Source organism: Salvelinus namaycush, chromosome 36 (assembly GCF_016432855.1).
Source record: "Salvelinus namaycush isolate Seneca chromosome 36, SaNama_1.0, whole genome shotgun sequence".
NCBI lineage: Eukaryota > Metazoa > Chordata > Actinopteri > Salmoniformes > Salmonidae > Salvelinus > Salvelinus namaycush.
Window position 1 is genome coordinate 24,533,070 of NC_052342.1, and position 20,833 is coordinate 24,553,902.

At 44.4% G+C, this 20,833-nt stretch overlaps 1 protein-coding gene across 1 annotated transcript in view; it reads left to right on the top strand.

Moving 5' to 3' along the window:
* The window catches only part of LOC120030654 (rho GTPase-activating protein 6-like), a 140,112-nt gene that overhangs the window by 82,769 nt on the left and 36,510 nt on the right, over window positions 1-20,833 (top strand). Inside the window, exons 2-3 of the mRNA XM_038976093.1 lie at window positions 1,062-1,218; window positions 15,896-15,967. Coding sequence (XP_038832021.1) covers window positions 1,062-1,218; window positions 15,896-15,967 — 229 coding nt within the window. The remainder of the gene's footprint in view (window positions 1-1,061; window positions 1,219-15,895; window positions 15,968-20,833) is intronic.

Genomic DNA, 20,833 nt, shown 5'->3' on the forward strand with positions numbered 1-20,833 from the left:
GGTAGCGGTGGGAACAGACAGTGGATCGGGTGGTTGATGTCCTTGATGATAGATATTTTTGGCCTTCCTGTGACATCGGGTGCTGTAGGTGTCATGGAGGGCAGGTGGTTTGCCCCCAGTGATGCGTTGTGTAGACCTCACCACCCTCTGGAGAGCCTTACGGTTGAGGGCGGAGCAGTTGCCATACCAGGCTGTAATACAGCCCGACAGGATGCTCTCGATTGTGCATCTGTAAAAGTTTGTCATGGTTTTGGGTGACAAGCCAAATTTCTTCAGCCTCCTGAGGTTGAAGAGGTGATGTTGCACCTTCTTCACAATGCTGTCTGTGTGGGTGGACCAATTCAGTTTGTCTGTGATGTGAACGCCGAGGAACTTAAAACTTTCCACCTTCTCAACTGCTGTCCCTTCAATGTGGATAGGGGGTTACTCCCTCTTCTGTTTCCTGAAGTCCACAATCATCTCCTTTGTTTTGTTGACGTTGAGTGAGAGGTTATTTTCCTGACACCACATTCCGAGGGCCCTCACCTCCTCCCTGTAGGCCGTCTCGTCATTGTTGGTAATCAAGCCCATTACTGTTGTGTCGTCTGCAAACTTGATGATTGAGTTGGAGGCGTGCATGGCCACGCAGTCATGGGTGAACCGGGAGTACAGGAGGGGGCTGAGCACGCACCCTTGTGGATGCGCGTTTAGTATTGATGCTCGTTTAGTATTGATGCTCGTTTAGTATTGATGCTCGTTTAGTATTGAGACGATCAATTTGCGTTTTTCTTTTTAGTTGTCTGACATTCTTTTTTTTATGATGACCTTATCATATGCAACTCATCTCTTTTTCTTTCTTTCTCTCCCTCCACTCCTCTTCCATCTCCCTCTACTCCTTTAATCACTCATCTCTCTCTCTCTCTCTCTCTCTCTCTCTCTCTCTCTTACTCTGAACAGGTCTCTCTTCCAAAAAATATGTCTGTCTCAGTGAGACAAACTTGCATGAATAAAGGTTTTATATATATAATGTATATATATTTTACACATCTAACACTAGATTTTTCTTTTTCCCTCTCCTCCAGGGTGACCATACGTGGGCGACCATGTTGGGCCAGAGTGTCCGTCTGCAGCCAGTACCCATCCAGAGCCTGTCTGAGCTGGAGAGAGCCCGGCTGCAGGATGTGGCCTGCTACCATCTGGAGAAGATGGACCTGGACTTCAACATCAGCATCCCCAGAGGTACAGAACTGATACGTGGTAGAAAGAGGAAGAGAGGAGGAGGGGGAGAGGAAGAGGAAGAGAGGAAGATAGGGGGAGAAAGAGAGGAAGAGAAAGAGAGGAGGGGAGAGGGAGAAAGAGGTTGGGAGATAGAAGAGTAGGAAAGGGATGGAGAGAGCTCGAGAGATAGGGACCTGGACTTCAACAGCAGCATCCCCAGAGGTACAGAACTGAAAGGTCTGTTACTCTATGGCCATGACAGACAGAGATATGTGTACGATGCTGATCTATCTCCAGATAATAAAGCTCTTCATTGCTAAATAGGGGTTTGAATCTGGAGGAGAAGGACCTCGTCTTCAACATCAGCATCCCCAGATGTACAGAGGAAGGGGTAGTAGGTAAAATATGGCCATGCTAAAAGAACAGAAATATGTTATGGCATATGAGATGGGAGTCCCCAGAGCTTTACAAGTGAGGAATATATACTACAGTATATGGCCATTCTATAAAGGGGAAGTAGACTATATAGCCATACTAGAGAGGGGAAGTAGACTATATGGCCATTCTAGAGAGGGGAAGTAGACTCTATGGCCATTCTATAAAGGGGAAGTAGACTCTATAGCCATTCTATAAAGGGGAAGTAGACTCTATAGCCATTCTATAAAGGGGAAGTAGACTCTATAGCCATTCTATAAAGGGGAAGTAGACTATATAGCCATACTAGAGAGGGGAAGTAGACTATATGGCCATACTAGAGAGGGGAAGTAGACTCTATAGCCATTCTATAAAGGGGAAGTAGACTCTATAGCCATACTAGAGAGGAGAAGTAGACTATATGGCCATACTAGAGAGGGGAAGTAGACTCTATGGCCATACTAGAGAGGGGAAGTAGACTCTATAGCCATACTAGAGAGGGGAAGTAGACTCTATGGCCATTCTATAAAGGGGAAGTAGACTATATGGCCATACTAGAGAGGGGAAGTAGACTCTATAGCCATTCTATAAAGGGGAAGTAGACTATATGGCCATTCTATAAAGGGGAAGTAAACTCTATGGCCATACTAGAGAGGGGAAGTAGACTCTATAGCCATTCTATAAAGGGGAAGTAGACTATATGGCCATTCTATAAAGGGGAAGTAGACTCTATGGCCATACTAGAGAGGGGGAGTAGACTCTATGGCCATTCTATAAAGGGGAAGTAGACTCTATAGCCATTCTATAAAGGGGAAGTAGACTCTATAGCCATTCTATAAAGGGGAAGTAGACTCTATAGCCATTCTATAAAGGGGAAGTAGACTATATGGCCATTCTATAAAGGGGAAGTAGACTCTATGGCCATACTAGAGAGGGGGAGTAGACTCTATGGCCATTCTATAAAGGGGAAGTAGACTCTATAGCCATTCTATAAAGGGGAAGTAGACTCTATGGCCATACTAGAGAGGAGGAGTAGATGATATGGCCATACTAGAGAGGAGGAGTAGACTATATGGCCATGCTAGAGAGGAGGAGTAGACTATATGGCCATGCTAGAGAGGAGGAGTAGACTATATGGCCATACTAGAAAGGGGAAGTAGACTATATGGCCATACTAGAGAGGAGGAGTAGACTATATGGCCATACTAGAGAGGAGGAGTAGACTCTATGGCCATACTAGAGAGGAGGAGTAGACTCTATGGCCATACTAGAGAGGAGGATTAGACTATATGGCCATACTAGAGAGGAGGAGTAGACTATATGGCCATGCTAGAGAGGAGGAGTAGACTATATGGCCATTCTAGAGAGGAGGAGTAGACTATATGGCCATTCTATAAAGGGGAAGTAGACTCTATGGCCATTCTATAAAGGGGAAGTAGCCATTCTATAAAGGGGAAGTAGATTCTATGGCCATTCTATAAAGGGGAAGTAGACTCTATGGCCATTCTATAAAGGGGAAGTAGATTCTATGGCCATTCTATAAAGGGGAAGTAGATTATATGGCCATTCTATAAAGGGGAAATAGATTCTATGGCCATTCTATAAAGGGGAAGTAGACTCTATGGCCATTCTATAAAGGGGAAGTAGACTCTATGGCCATTCTATAAAGGGGAAGTAGATTATATGGCCATTCTATAAAGGGGAAGTAGATTATATGGCCATTCTATAAAGGGGAAGTAGATTCTATGGCCATTCTATAAAGGGGAAGTAGACTCTATGGCCATTCTATAAAGGGGAAGTAGACTCTATGGCCATTCTATAAAGGGGAAGTAGACTCTATGGCCATTCTATAAAGGGGAAGTAGACTCTATGGCCATTCTATAAAGGGGAAGTAGACTCTATAGCCATTCTATAAAGGGGAAGTAGACTCTATGGCCATTCTATAAAGGGGAAGTAGACTCTATGGCCATTCTATAAAGGACGGACTCAAACATATAGTCCTGGAATAACATGATTTAAATTTCTTAAACATTCATATTTTTTTATTAAATCTCTTTTCTATACATATCATTGAACAAGATAAAGAGGGATTGGTGATATGATACGGATGTGATATACAGTATGATATGATACCCAGATTATTAATTAGGGATTGTCGTCCCGTTAACGGGACAGTTGTAAATCATGCAGCGCCGTGTGTCACGATCACAGATTTTAGAGAAACAACAAATGTCGGTACATATAAGTGTCTTATATCGGCTGAAAGCTTAAATTCTTGTTAATATAACTGCACTGTCCAATTTACAGTAGCTATTACTGCGAAAAAATGCCATGCTATTGTTTGTGGAGAGCTCCTAACAACAAAATGCTTTTTTCACCGCGATAGGTTTGATAAATTCACCTCTGAAGGTGAAATGTGTACTTACATTCTGAAATCTTGCTCTGATTTATCATCCAAAGGGTCCCAGAGATAACATGAAGTGTCGTTTTGTTAGATAAAATCCTTCTTCATATTCCAAAAAGGTCCATATAGCATGCACGATCAATTTTGTATTTCCACTTGTTCAATTTGCAAAGAAAGGAATCTGTGAAAATCTATCCCTAAACTTTGTTTCAACCAGTCAAATCATATTCGTATGTTTTCCTCAGAGATCCTAGAACGTAACCAGACTTCACTATATCATTAGGAGTGTAGTATATCATATAGGACACCAAATTTGGTCAGAGATTGACGCCTTCATGGCACGCCAATGACGCGGGCGGTCTTCACATGATCGACTGTAACTTTGTCAAATAAGCACCAATCGTGGTCAAACAAAGCTAGCTAGATAGCCAATGAGTTGGGCTTTACGGGAGTTTCCGGAATCCCCGTATCTGTCGCAAAATGTTGCTGCTAACCTTGTGCGACATCAAGCCTTTTCCTTTTGGACAAAAATTATAAGAATATGGAGAGTTATGAAGTTATGAAAACTGGGTGTTTGCAAATGTTGAACTTATAATATAGATACTAATACTGGAAAAGCGAAATCAAAATCCAAGTATACAAATGTGACGATATTCTTGCAGAAAAATGTAATGTGAATGTAAATGTCTCCTTCACGATTTGCCCAAATGTACCTGGGTGACTTCACACTAAATGTCATGTAGTTTGCTCATACTTCAAGTTATCCGTCTGAAACTTTGCACATACCATCTTGTGGACACCATCGGAATTACAACCAGAGTGATGGCTAAATGTGGGACCTTTGTGTTGCATTTTAAAGATCTCAAAAATTTCTAAAATAAACTGTTGTTTTTTTCTTTGTATTTTCTTCTACCAGATCTATTGTGTTATATTCTTCTACTTTTAATTCACATTTCCACAACTTCAAAGTCAAATCTAAACTGGTCAAATCTAATCTGGTCAAATCAAATCTAATCTAGTCAAATCTAATCTAGTCAAATCTAATCTAGTCAAATCTAATCTGGTCAAATCAAATCTAATCTTGTCTAATCTAATCTAGTCAAATCTAAACTGGTCAAATCTAATCTTGTCAAATCAAATCTAATCTAGCTAAATCTAATCTCGTCAAATCTAATCTAGTCAAATCTAATCTAGTCAAATCTAATCAGAAGTAGGAATAGGAAGAAGAGTAGGAGTAACAAGAGTAGAAGGGGTGGTCGGGTGTCACATTCCTCTCTCTTGTCACCAGGGTTACATAAGAGGCATTACCCTGAACAGTCTGACAGTCTGGCATTACCCAGAATGTTAACCTCTTGACCTTTAGCCCCTGAACTCTCTCTAATCAGTCAACAGTCTGGACACTGTCGTGGGCACGTTTATCGGTCAAAGTAGCAGAATAACATTCCAAAGTTATGCAATGTCTCTGTCATTGATTTATTGTGTGAGTTTTTTTTTAAACCTGAAGTAAAAGAGTAGAAAGGACTCCTATATATTTACAACTAAAAAAATGTATTGGAAAGTGTTTGGTCACAATCGTTAGGAATGGAGAATAGAATATGATAACTTTATTTTATCTAGGGGGAACTTCAGTTTGTTCACCTTGGGTTAGTGGCTGGTTGGTTTCATAACACAATCAAGTTCTTTGTCAACACAATTCTTTACCCAGCACATCCATGTTTTACCCATTTGTTCCCATGGATACTTTTGTCATTGTGAATCATTTGGGATTCAGCCTTGAGAAGCTCGTAGTAGATGAATTGTATATGTTTGCCATATGTTGGACCGGAAATCTGCATTGTGAGAATTATATGCAGTACAGATGTAGGATCTTAATTTGATCACTCTTTTGTTGCTGATAACTTTTTTTGTGCGTTTTTAGGTTTAAAATGGCTTCTTAAGTTTGTAATTTCCACTTTAAGATGTCAGATGTGATTTGCCCTAACAAAAAAATGTATCAACCCCTACATTAATTTTAATATACATACTAATTGAAATATCCTGTTGCTGAGGGATTAATTTTATGCTGTAGCAAACTAGCTCAAATTAAGAGCCTACATCTGTATGTTTTAAGTAATATCATGTGTCGTTAGTCCACATCACTTATAGGAAGAGTTTTTTCGACCGCTTTCCCCTCTTTTTCCCCCGCTTTCCCCTCTCTCCCTCTTTCATCCCTCTCTCTCCCTCTATCATCCCTCTCTCTCCATCTTTCATCCCTCTCTCTCCCTCTTTCATCCCCCTCTCTCCCTCTTTCATCCCTCTCTCTCCATCTTTCATCCCTCTCTCCCTCTCTCTCCCTCTTTCATCCCTCTCTCCATCTTTCATCCCTCTCTCTCCATATTTCATCCCTCTCTCTCCCTCTTTCATCCCTCTCCATCTTTCATCCCTCTCTCTCCATCTTTCATCCCTCTCTCTCCATCTTTCATCCCTCTCTCTCCCTCTTTCATCCCTCTATCTCCCTCTTTATCCCTCTCTCTCCCTCTTTCATCCCTCTTTCATCCCTCTCTCTCCCTCTTTCATCCCTCTTTCATCCCTCTCTACACCTTTCATCCCTCTCTCTCCCTCTTCATCTCTCTTTCATCCCTCTCTCCCTCTTTCATCGCTCTCTCTCCCTTTTTCATCCCTAATTTCATCCCTCTTTCATCCCTCTCTCTCCCTCTTTCATCCCTCTCTCTCCCTCTTTCATCCCTCTTTCATCCCCCTCTCTCCCTCTTTCATCCCTCTCTACCCCTTTCATCCCTCTCTCTCCCTCTTTCATCCCCCTCTCTACCCCTTTCATCCCTCTCTCTCCCTCTCTCTACCCCTTTCATCCCTCTCTCTCCCTCTCTCTTCCTCTTTCATCCCTCTCTCCCTCTCTCTACCCCTTTCATCCCTCTTTCATCCCCCTCTCTATCCCTTTCATCCCTCTCTCATCCCTCTTCTACCTCTTCTTCTACCACTTTTACGCTCTTTTTATTCCTCCCTCTCTCCCTCTTGTCTCCATCTTTCTCTCCCTCTTTCTCCCTCTATTCTCCCTCTTTTCTTCTCCCTCTTTCATCCTTTTCATCCCTCCTTTTTCTCTCTTTTCCCAAACTCTGGGATCAAAGGGATATGGCCCCTCTCTCTGGGGTGACGTTTCCCATGGGTACAGATCTAGGAGCAGCTTCCCATCTCCCAATCCTGACCGTAACCATTAGTGGAGGAAATATTAAACTGAATCAGGATCAGCGTCTAGGTGCAACTTCACGCTCCTCCTGGGCCCCTCAGTAACGCATAGTTTCTGTCACACAGCTGCTATACAAACACAGGAGGCTTCTGATGGGAGAACGGCTCATAATAAGAACCGGAACGGAGTAAATGGATTGTGTACAATTGAGCAACCTCTTGTGTACAACCAGCATTGAAAAGTACTACAGTAACAGCATGTGCCCAGTCACGGACAGATTTTCACCTAATTTGTTCCAATAAATGCTAATTCCATGGTAATATAAACTCATTCCTTACTGAATCCTGGAATAGAAAACTAACAAAGTCACTGGACAACGCTGTAGTATCAAGACTCATTATAGAAAACGTTTTCACTCACTTAGTTCCAGCAAATTCAAATGAAATGGTAACTTTATGGTACTCTAACTCATATTCAGTTGAACTGCACAATCTGTCAATAGATTGTTGCAATATATTATAATTTTATGGTAATATAACTCATTCCCTATAGAATCTATAAACAGATCAGTCAATGCCTCTATTAGACAGCTCTATAGCAGCATGACTATGCTATATAAATAAATAAAAACATCAAAATAAAAACATGCCTCCCTCAATTAGTCACAATTAGTTCTGTCATTTTTATTTAATTGTATTTAATTTAAACTGGGACAGTCTCATAACTGTCACAGGGAGGAAGTCTGTGATTATAACGGTCACCGGGAGGAAGTCTGTGATCATAACGGTCACAGGGAGGAAGTCTGTGCTCATAACGGTCACGGGGAGGAAGTCCGTGCTCATAACGGTCACCGGGAGGACGTCCGTGCTCATAACGGTCACCGGGAGGAAGTCTGTGCTCATAACGGTCACCGGGAGGAAGTCCGTGCTTATAACGGTCACCGGGAGGAAGTCCGTGCTCATAACGGTCACCGGGAGGAAGTCTGTGCTCATAACGGTCACCAGGAGGAAGTCCGTGCTCATAACGGTCACAGGGAGGAAGTCTGTGCTCATAACAATCACCGGGAGGAAGTCCGTGCTCATAACGGTCACCGGGAGGACGTCCGTGCTCATAACGGTCACCGGGAGGAAGTCTGTGCTCATAACGGTCACAGGGAGGAAGTCCGTGCTCATAACGGTCACCGGGAGGAAGTCTGTGCTCATAACGGTCACAGGGAGGAAGTCTGTGCTCATAACGGTCACAGGGAGGAAGTCTGTGCTCATAACGATCACCGGGAGGAAGTCTGTGCTCATAACGGTCACCGGGAGGAGGTCCGTGCTCATAACGGTCACCGGGAGGAAGTCCGTGATCATAACGGTCACAGAGAGGAAGTCCGTGCTCACAACGGTCACAGGGAGGAAGTCCGTGCTCACAGCGATCACAGTCAGCCTCCACTAGCTAGCCAGACACCTCCCCTGTCAGCCTCCACTAGCTAGCCAGACACCTCCCCTGTCAGCTTCTACTAGTTAGCCAGACACTTCCCCTGTCAGCTTCCACTAGTTAGCCAGACACCTCCCCTGTTAGTCTCCACTAGCTAGCCAGACACCTCCCCTGTCAGCTTCCACTAGCTAGCCATACTCCTCCCCTGTCAGCCTCCACTAACTAGCCAGACACCTCCCCTGTCAGCCTCCACTAGCTAGCCAGGATTCTCCCCTGTCAGGGTAACTACTCTGTCAATGATGGATCATGTTTGTATATTATGGGAGCGAGCTGAGAATGCACACATATAGACACACACATATACACACACACACACACACACACACACACACACACACACACACACACACACACACACACACACACACACACACACACACACACACATAAAAGCACACACATAAAAGCACACACATACACACACGCACACACACACACATACACACATATACACAGACATATAAACACACATACACATAAACAACACACATACACATATACACACACATATACACACACATACACATATACACACAGACATATACACACACATACACATATAGACACACACATATACACACACACACATATACACACATACACATATACACACAGACATATACACACACACACACATATACACACAGACATATACACACACATACACATATAGACACACACATATACACACACACACATATACACACATACACATATACACATAGACATATACACACACATGCAGGTACTCAAGCACTCACACACTGAAGACTCATATTATGGGAGCAAGCTGCTGGTGGGATGGACGGAGGTCCTGTTCTGACCCCGCTGTTAAAGTCAATACCAGAAGCCCAGTGTGTTGTTGGTTTCCTGGCAATTCCTTGGCAATACATGATGGATTCTTTCTGAAATCCCTCTTCTTAGCAGTCAGATTTGTGCTTATTTGGTGAGTTTTTTATTTTCTCATTACAGTAAAACCCCACAGGGTCTGTCCTTGTTTTCTTACTTGCCTTCTTTCTCTTGCTCTTTCTGTCGTTCTTTTTCTGTCTCAGCCTTTCTCTCTTATTCTATAAATACACTGGATTTTCCTCTCTCTCTCTCTCTTTCTCTATTTCTTTAACCACATCTCTCTCTCTCTTTCTCTTTTCTTTAAATATTAATTATATAGAAATCACTCCACCATTTCCTGGTTGTTAAATTTCTAATAGTTCGCCTAATTTCAATGTATATGACAAAACAAGCAGTCATTGAGTAGAGAATCATTGTATCATCTAAACTGCTGTGAAATATATTTTCCTTAAACAATAATATTGTATTTTCAGCTGTTTGAAGCTGGTGTACAAAACCCAAAGTAAAAGACACAAAAAATGAAACTTAAGAACAGGGAAACATAGAAATAGTAGACATAGAACAGATCTCCCACTTCTTAGACTTTAGCTTTCAGCGAGAATTGCAGAGTTATAACTCACATAACTCGAGTCGCCCAAAAATGTACATATTGTGGCTTTAAGTAGCTTTAACCACTGCTACTGGTTTCAGAAAGTATTCATACCCCTTGACTTATTCCACATTTTGTTGTGTTACAGCCTAAATTCAAAATGGATGAAATCTTTTTTTCTCTCTCTTGCCAATCTACACACAATCTATCCCCAAAGTGAAAACATGTTTTTGGAAATGTTTTGCAAATTGATTGAAAAATGAAATAAAGAAATATCTAATTTACATAAGTATTCACACCCCTGAGTCAGTACATGTTAGCATCGCCTTTGACAGCGATTACAGCTGTGAGTCTTTCTGGGTAAATCCCTAAGAGCTTTGCACACCTGGATTGTACAATATTTGAAATGGATCACTGGCCACTGTAATAATGTTCCGTATCTGGTATTACTCATCTCATATGTATAAACAACACTCCACACTATTCTGCCGTATCTTAGTCACTTTTAACTTGTGTTTACATATTGCATCACCCATTTCATATGTATATACTGTATTGTGTTCTATACTACACCACTGACTGTTAAACAGCCATCTCCCTTACATCAGAGGCTGCTGCCTATAGACATAGATTAGGAAACACAGGCCACTTTAAGGAAATGAAACACGAGCCACTTTAATAATGTCTCCGTATCTTGCATTACTTATCTCACATGTGTAAACTGTACTCTATACTATTCTACGGTATCTTAGTCACTTTAATTGTGTGTAAATATTGCTTCACCCGTCTCATATGTATATGCTGTACTGTATACTACTGTATACTTTGCCACTGTATCGTAGTCCAAAGCTGCTCTGACATATATGTATATATATTCTTAATCCATTCCTTACTTAGATTTATGTGTATTTTGGGTATATGTTGGGTATATGTTGTGAAACTGTTCGATATTACTGCACTGTCGGAGCTAGAAGCACAAGCATTTCGCTACACCCGCAATGGCTAGCTAGGGGAGGCTGACAAGGGAGGTGTCTGGCTAGCTAGGGGAGGCTGACAGGGGAGGTGTCTGGCTAGCTAGTGGAGGCTGACAAGGGAGGTGTCTGGCTAGCTAGGGGAGGCTGACAAGGGAGGTGTCTGGCTAGCTAGGGGAGGCTGACAAGGGAGGTGTCTGGCTAGCTAGTGGAGGCTGACAGGGGAAGTGTCTGGCTAACCCTAACCCTACCCTAACCCTAACCCTAACTCCTAACCCTAACCCTAACCCTAAACCTAAACCTAACCCTAACCCTAACCCTACACCTAACCCTAAACCTAACTCTTAACCCTAACCCTAAACCTAACTCCTAACCCTAAACTTAACTCCAAACCCTAAACCTAACTCTTAACCCTAACCATAAACCTAACTCTTAACCCTAACCATAAACCTAACTCTTAACCCTAACCATAAACCTAACTCCTAACCCAAACCCTAAACTTAACTCCTAACCCTAACCCTAAACCTAACTCCTAACCCTAACCCTAACTCCTAACCCTAACCCAAACCCTAACCCTAAACCTAACTCCTAACCCTAACCCTAAACCTAACTCCTAACCCGAACCCTAACTCCTAACCCTAACCCTAACCCTAACCCTAGCTCCTAACCCTAACCCTAACCCTAACCCTAAACCTAACTCCTAACCCTAACCCTAAACCTAACTCCTAACCCTAACTCCTAAACCTAACTCCTAACCCTAACCCTAACTCCTAACCCTAACCCTAACCCTAACCCTAGCTCCTAACCCTAACCCTAACCCTAACCCTAAACCTAACTCCTAACCCTAACCCTAACTCCTAACCCTAACCCTAAACCTAACTCCTAACCCTAACCCTAACCCTAGCTCCTAACCCTAACCCAAACCCTAAACCTAACTCCTAACCCTAACCCTAACCCTAGCTCCTAACCCTAACCCAAACCCTAAACCTAACTCCTAACCCTAACCCTAACCCTAGCTCCTAACCCTAACCCAAACCCTAAACCTAACTCCTAACCCTAACCCTAACCCTAAACCTAACTCCTAACCCTAACTCCTAACCCTAACCCTAACCCTAGCTCCTAACCCTAACCCTAACTCCTAACCCTAACCCTAACCCTAAACCTAACTCCTAACCCTAAACCTAATTCCCAATGTGGCCCCACACTCTCCAGAACAGACTGACTTGCAATATGAAGACAGAACAGTCACAATAGGCCCATGCAACCCAAGGTTTGATACCAGCACAAACAGAAACCCTAACCCTAATTCTAACCCTAAACCTATTTTTTATTTATTTTATTTCACCTTTATTTAACCAGGTAGGCTAGTTGAGAACAAGTTCTCATTTGCAACTGCGACCTGGCCAAGATAAAGCATAGCAGTGTGAACAGACAACAACACAGAGTTACACATGGAGTAAACAATAAACAAGTCAATAACATGGTAGAAAAAAAGAGAATCTATATACAATGTGTGCAAAAGGCATGAGGAGGTAGGCAATAAATCGAATAATTACAGTTTAGCAGATTAACACTGGAGTGATAAATCATCAGATGATCATGTGCAAGTAGAGATACTGGTGTGCAAAAGAGCAGAAAAGTAAATAAATAAAAGCAGTATGGGGGTGAGGTAGGTAAATTGGGTGGGCTATATACCGATGGACTATGTACAGCTGCAGCGATCGGTTAGCTGCTCAGATAGCAGATGTTTAAAGTTGTTGAGGGAGATAAGTCTCCAACTTCAGAGATTTTTGCAATTCGTTCCGGTCGCAGGGAGCAGAGAACTGGAAAGAAAGGCGGCCAAATGAGGTTTTGGCTTTAGGGATGATCAGTGAGATACACCTGCTGGAGCGCGTGCTACGGGTGGGTGTAGCCATCGTGACCAGTGAACTGAGATAAGGCGGCACTTTACCTAGCATAGCCTTGTAGATGACCTGGAGCCAGTGGGTCTGACGACGAACATGTAGCGAGGGCCAGCCGACTAGGGCATACAGGTCGCAGTGGTGGGTAGTATATGGGGCTTTGGTGACAAAACGGATGGCACTGTGATAAACTGCATCCAGTTTGCTGAATAGAGTATTGGAAGCTATTTTGTAGATGACATCGCCGAAGTCGAGGATCGGTAGGATAGTCAGTTTTACTAGGGTAAGTTTCGCGGCGTGAGTGAAGGAGGCTTTGTTGCGAAATAGAAAGCCGACTCTAGATTTGATTTTGGATTGGAGATGTTTGATATGAGTCTGGAAGGAGAGTTTGCAGTCTAGCCAGACACCTAGGTACTTATAGATGTCCACATATTCTAGGTCGGAACCATCCAGGGTGGTGATGCTAGTCGGGCGTGCGGGTGCAGGCAGCGAACGGTTGAAAAGCATGCATTTGGTTTTACTAGCGTTTAAGAGCAGTTGGAGGCCACGGAAGGAGTGTTGTATGGCATTGAAACTCCTAACCCTAATTCTAACCCTAAACCTAACTCCTAATTCTAACTCCTAATTCTAACCCTAACTCCTAATTCTAACCCTAAACCTAACTCCTAAACCTAACGCTAACCCTTAACCCCAAATTAGCCTTTTTCCCCACAAGGCTTCTGGTCCGCACAAGGAGAGTAAAACCAAACACACACACACACACACACACACACACACACACACACACACACACACACACACACACACACACACACACACACACACACACACACACACACACACACACACACACACACACACACACACGGAGTGTTGAAAGCGCCCAACGATTAGCCCTCGCTCTGGCATGTGGAGAGTGCAGGAAGAGTCGCCGTGGAATTACACTTTAATTTCCTGTAGTCATGTGAATTTGACCCGTCCTAAACCCCTGACACACACACACACACAACACACACACAACACACACACACACACACACACACACACACACACACACACACACACACACACACACACACACACACACACACACACACACACACACACACACACACCTCTCCACATGGGGATTTGACTGCTCGGATCACTTCAATTTCAGATTCTTTCACACTCTAATCCCGTCAGCCCTTTTTCCCAACAATAGGATGAAGTTGTCCCTAGATACTGATTCAGGGTCAGTTTTGTGGTTTTCCCATTAGTGGTGAGGGTTGTGATTCTGGGGGGGTTAAGCTGATCTGTGCCCAAGCCCTGTCATGTTGAGAGAAACAAATAAAAATAAATTCAGGTCTTGGAAGTTCAAGGATTCTGCAACCAAACAGCAAGGTTGTGCCTCCCCTCTCTCTCTCTCACACACACACACACACACACACACACACACACACACACACACACACACACACACACACACACACACACACACACACACACACACACACACACACACACACACACACATAAACCCCAAAACTATGCTGTCTTCCGGATAAAGCTGGTCAGTGAAAGGATGTTTAGGTTGTAAAATGAATTCCTTCGACTGTGTTTTGTTACCTGGAGGCTAAACAGCCAGTACAGGAGACTGTGGCCTGTACAAACACAGCCAGTACAGGAGGCTGGGGCCAGTACAAACACAGCCAGTACAGGAGACTGTGGCCTGTACAAACACAGCCAGTACAGGAGGCTAGGGCCAGTACAAACACAGCCAGTACAGGAGGCTGTGGCCTGTACAAACACAGACAGTACAGGAGACTGTGGCCAGTACAAACACAGCCAGTACAGGAGGCTAGGGCCTGTACAAACACAGCCAGTACAGGAGGTTGTGGCCTGTACAAACACAGACAGTACAGGAGGCTGGGGCCTGTACAAACACAGACAGTACAGGAGACTGTGGCCTGTACAAACACAGACAGTACAGGAGACTGTGGCCAGTACAAACACAGCCAGTACAGGAGGCTGGGGCCTGTACAAACACAGCCAGTACAGGAGGCTGGGGCCTGTACAAACACAGACAGTACAGGAGACTGTGGCCTGTACAAACACAGACAGTACAGGAGACTGTGGCCAGTACAAACACAGCCAGTACAGGAGACTGTGGCCAGTACAAACACAGCCAGTACAGGAGGCTGGGGCCAGTACAAACACAGCCAGTACAGGAGGCTGGGGCCTGTACAAACACAGACAGTACAGGAGGTTGTGGCCTGTACAAACACAGCCAGTACAGGAGGCTGGGGCCTGTACAAACACTGTGTGCCTGTGTGCGTGTTTGTGTGGTTGTGTGGTTGTGGTGTGTGTGTGTGTGGTTATGTGTGTGTGGTTGTGTGTATGTGTGTGTGTGTGTGTGTGTGTGTGTGTGTGTGTGTGTGTGTGTGTGTGTGTGTGTGTGTGTGTGTGTGTGTGTGTGTGTGTGTGTGTTTTTTTTTCTCTTGTTTGGTCTCCACTCGGGTGGGTTTTTCTTGCTAATATCTAATATCTTGCTGGTTTACATCTGTGTTTGTTTAGAGTCGTTTATGGTTCCTTCTTTACACAGAACGGTTAATGGTGGGAGCGGTTGGAGTAAACGCAACATTATCAAGGAAACATCCCAAATGGTACCTTATTCCCTACGTAGTGCACTACTTTTTACAAGCACCCATGGGCATAGTGCACTATGTAGGGGATAGCATACCATTTGGGGCGTATGTTCAAACTAACTACAAATACGACCCAGATCATAAAGATCTCTGCTAAAAACATCAACAAGCAAGCAGTACATTGTCATTCACCCTTACAAACACACACCCTCTTTTCTTACATTAAAATAATAAATACAATTTTAAAATTTAAATTAACATCTGTTTTGTTCCCTTTTTATAGAAATCCGCAAGAGGAGGAAATCACTCAGACGGAGGTTTGACTCCTCCAAAGAGAAGAAAGAGAAAGAACGAGGTAAAGTACACACACACACACACACACACACACACACACACACACACACACACACACACACACACACACACACACACACACACACACACAGGCACAGATACACACACACACACACACACACACACACACACACACACACACACACACACACACACACACACAGACATACACAGACACACACACAGACACACACACACACACACACAGACACACACACACACACACACACAGACACAGACACACACACGCACACACAGACACACACACAGACACAGGCGCACGCGCACACAACAAGCACACTAACCCTAAGTCTAACCCTCAGTCTAACCCTCAGTCTAACCCTAAGTCTAACCCTCAGTCTAACCCTAAGTCTAACCCTAAGTCTAACCCTAAGTCTAACCCTCAGTCTAACCCTCAGTCTAACCCTAAGTCTAACCCTAAGTCTAACCCTAAGTCTAACCCTAAGTCTAACCCTCAGTCTAACCCTAAGTCTAACCCTAAGTCTAACCCTAAGTCTAACCCTCAGTCTAACCCTAAGTCTAACCCTCAGTCTAACCCTAAGTCTAACCCTCAGTCTAACCCTCAGTCTAACCCTCAGTCTAACCCTCAGTCTAACCCTCAGTCTAACCCTAAGTCTAACCCTAAGTCTAACCCTCAGTCTAACCCTCAGTCTAACCCTCAGTCTAACCCTCAGTCTAACCCTCAGTCTAACCCTCAGTCTAACCCTAAGTCTAACCCTAAGTCTAACCCTCAGTCTAACCCTAAGTCTAACCCTCAGTCTAACCCTAAGTCTAACCCTCAGTCTAACCCTAAGTCTAACCCTAAGTCTAACCCTAAGTCTAACCCTCAGTCTAACCCTCAGTCTAACCCTCAGTCTAACCCTCAGTCTAACCCTAAGTCTAACCCTCAGTCTAACCCTAAGTCTAACCCTCAGTCTAACCCTCAGTCTAACCCTCAGTCTAACCCTAAGTCTAACCCTCAGTCTAACCCTCAGTCTAACCCTAAGTCTAACCCTAAGTCTAACCCTCAGTCTAACCCTCAGTCTAACCCTCAGTCTAACCCTAAGTCTAACCCTCAGTCTAACCCTCAGTCTAACCTTCAGTCTAACCCAGCCTATGACTAAGTACTCGTCTTTAAAACTGAAGAGTACTGTTCATACCTCAGAAGGTCAGATAAAGCAGAGTAGTTACTTTATCTCTGAGACAGACTAACCCCCGTTGACATAAGGTAAAGTAGATCCAATCCTCCTTCTATACACTGAGTATACCCTACATAAGGAACATCTCCCTAATATTACAGGTTTTTTTCAATTGCTAACGTGCATGTGTCAAAACTGAAGTCACATTGTCAAAACTCTTCACACGGTCAGCGAAACAGAAGTGTATGTGGACCAAACTGTGAATCGTTTTTCATTGCTATCACACAAAATGCATTCAATGACCACATTCTCTCTGAAATCCATGAACTCTTTTCTCATCCATACTCCACCACATGCAAAACTAGATATTGGCAGCAGATGTTTTAAAATGCTAACACACTGTTTCCAAAACTGTTCAAAACACATTCAAAACAAAATGATGGAAAATGTTGTGCATTTCTGCAGTAACCAGACTGAAACATTTTGAAAATCTCAGCAGAATATTTAATCATTCCAAACACAGCTGATTGCAATTTCAGCTGAAAGCCTACCCAAGTGTCCTGTTTTCAGTCTCGTTACCAAACAGACAAAAGAGGACTGCTTCGGAATGATTTAGTTTGGAAACATGGATCAAGGAAGACAGGTTTTACATTTACATTTACATTTAAGTCATTTAGCAGACGCTCTTATCCAGAGCGACTTACAAGTTGGTGCATTCACCTTATGATGATGGGGAAAGGTTGTTGGGGAAAGAACAGTGGCAGGGAGAGGGAGAATGTGTGGAGGACAAAGGAGAGGAAGACCAAGAGTGGTGGTCTCTGATGAGATAAGGGCCACAATTATTGACCATGTTGTAAACCATGGTCTCTCTTAGAGAGAGGCCTGTTTAAGGATGCAACCAAATCTACAGCGTTCAACAGTTGCATCAATAGTACGCATTTTCCGGCAAAACAACAGGTGAGATGTCCGTTCAATAACCAAACAGGGTGCATTCACAGCTATGCGTAATGTAAAGTACTGTAACACTGTGGATTTACTGTATTTTAGAGAGTAATGGAGATGGAAGCCAGGCAAACTGCACATACATTCATCTTTGTGGATGAAGCTGGATTCAACCTGTCAAAAACACGCCGCAGGGGAAGAAATGTGATTGGACAGAGAGCAACCGAGGATGTCTCAAGCCAGAGAGGAGCTAACATCACAATGTGTGCAGCACTGTCCAATGATGGCTTGCTGTTACACAAACCACTCATTGGCCCCTACAATACATAGAGGCTCATTTATTTTCAGGATGACCTGCATAATCGACTTGTGCCAGCGGAGGAGAGAGGGGCAAGAAACTCCCCTACTTCGTTGTTGTGTGGGATAATGTGGCATTCCACCACTCTGCTGCAGTCAGACTGGTTTGCTGCACATCCCAGGATGTCAGTACTATTCCTGCCTCCGTCCTCCCCCTTCCTAAACCCCATAGAGGAGTTTTTCTCTGCGTGGAGGTGGAAGGTTTATGACCACCATCCACAGGAACAGATGTCCTTACTGGAGGCCATGAACGCGGGGTGTGGAGACACTTCTCCTGAAGACTGCCAGGGTGTGGAGACACTTCTCCTGAAGACTGCCAGGGTGTGGAGACTTCTCCTTGTCTTACCCAGGGATAGGATTCATTAGTCTGGCCTGGACCGGACAGGTCCAGCTAGACAGCCTCTTGTCTTACCCAGGGATAGGATTGATTAGTCTAGCCTGGACCGGACAGGTCCAGCTAGACAGCCTCTTGTCTTACCCAGGGATAGGATTGATTAGTCTAGCCTGGACAGAACAGGTCCAGCTAGACAGCCTCTTGTCTTACCCCGGGATAGGATTGATTAGTCTAGCCTGGACAGAACAGGTCCAGCTAGACAGCCTCTTGTCTTACCCAGGGATAGGATTGATTAGTCTAGCCTGGACCGGACAGGTCCAGCTAGACAGCCTCTTGTCTTACCCAGGTATAGGATTGATTAGTCTAGCCTGGACCGGACAGGTCCAGCTAGACAGCCTCTTGTCTTACCCAGGGATAGGATTGATTAGTCTAGCCTGGACAGAACAGATCCAGCTAGACAACCTCTTGTCTTACCCAGGGATAGGATTCATTAGTCTGGCCTGGACCGGACAGGTCCAGCTAGACAGCCTCTTGTCTTACCCAGGGATAGGATTCATTAGTCTGGCCTGGACCGGACAGGTCCAGCTAGACAGCCTCTTGTCTTACCCAGGGATAGGATTGATTAGTCTAGCCTGGACAGAACAGGTCCAGCTAGACAGCCTCTGGTCTTACCCAGGAATAGGATTGATTAGTCTAGCCTGGACAGAACAGGTCCAGCTAGACAGCCTCTTGTCTTACCCAGGTATAGGATTGATTAGTCTAGCCTGGACCGGACAGGTCCAGCTAGACAGCCTCTTGTCTTACCCAGGGATAGGATTGATTAGTCTAGCTTGGACAGAACAGGTCCAGCTAGACAACCTCTTGTCTTACCCAGGGATAGGATTGATTAGTCTAGCCTGGACAGAACAGGTCCAGCTAGGCAGCCTCTGATCTTATCCAGGGATAGGATTGATTAGGCTAGCCTGGACAGAACAGGTCCAGCTAGACAGCCTCTTGTCTTACCCAGGTATAGGATTGATTAGTCTAGCCTGGACCGGCAGGTCCAGCTAGACAGCCTCTTGTCTTACCCAGGGATAGGATTGATTAGTCTAGCCTGGACAGAACAGGTCCAGCTAGACAGCCTCTTGTCTTACCCAGGGATAGGATTGATTAGTCTAGCCTGGACCGGACAGGTCCAGCTAGACAGCCTCTTGTCTTACCCAGGGATAGGATTGATTAGTCTAGCCTGGACAGAACAGGTCCAGCTAGACAGCCTCTTGTCTTACCCAGGGATAGGATTGATTAGTCTAGCCTGGACAGAACAGGTCCAGCTAGACAGCCTCTTGTCTTACCCAGGTATAGGATTCATTAGTCTAGCCTGGACCGGACAGGTCCAGCTAGACAGCCTCTTGTCTTACCCAGGTATAGGATTGATTAGTCTAGCCTGGACCGGACAGGTCCAGCTAGACAGCCTCTTGTCTTACCCAGGGATAGGATTGATTAGTCTAGCCTGGACAGAGAAGGTCCAGCTAGACAACCTCTTGTCTTACCCAGGGATAGGATTGATTAGTCTAGCCTGGACAGAACAGGTCCAGCTAGGCAGCCTCTGTTCTTACCCAGGTATAGGATTGATTAGTCTAGCCTGGACAGAACAGGTCCAGCTAGACAGCCTCTTGTCTTACCCAGGGATAGGTTTGATTAGTCTAGCCTGGACCGGACAAGTCCAGCTAGACAGCCTCTTGTCTTACCCAGGGATAGGATTGATTAGTCTAGCCTGGACAGAACAGGTCCAGCTAGACAGACTCTGGTCTTACCCAGGGATAGGATTGATTAGTCTAGCCTGGACAGAACAGGTCCAGCTAGACAGCCTCTGGTCTTACCCAGGGATAGGATTGATTAGTCTAGCCTGGACAGAACAGGTCCAGCTAGACAGCCTCTTGTCTTACCCAGGGATAGGATTGATTAGTCTAGCCTGGACAGAACAGGTCCAGCTAGGCAGCCTCTGGTCTTACCCAGGGATAGGATTGATTAGTCTAGCCTGGACAGAACAGGTCCAGCTAGACAGCCTCTTGTCTTACCCAGGGATAGGATTGATTAGTCTAGCCTGGACAGAACA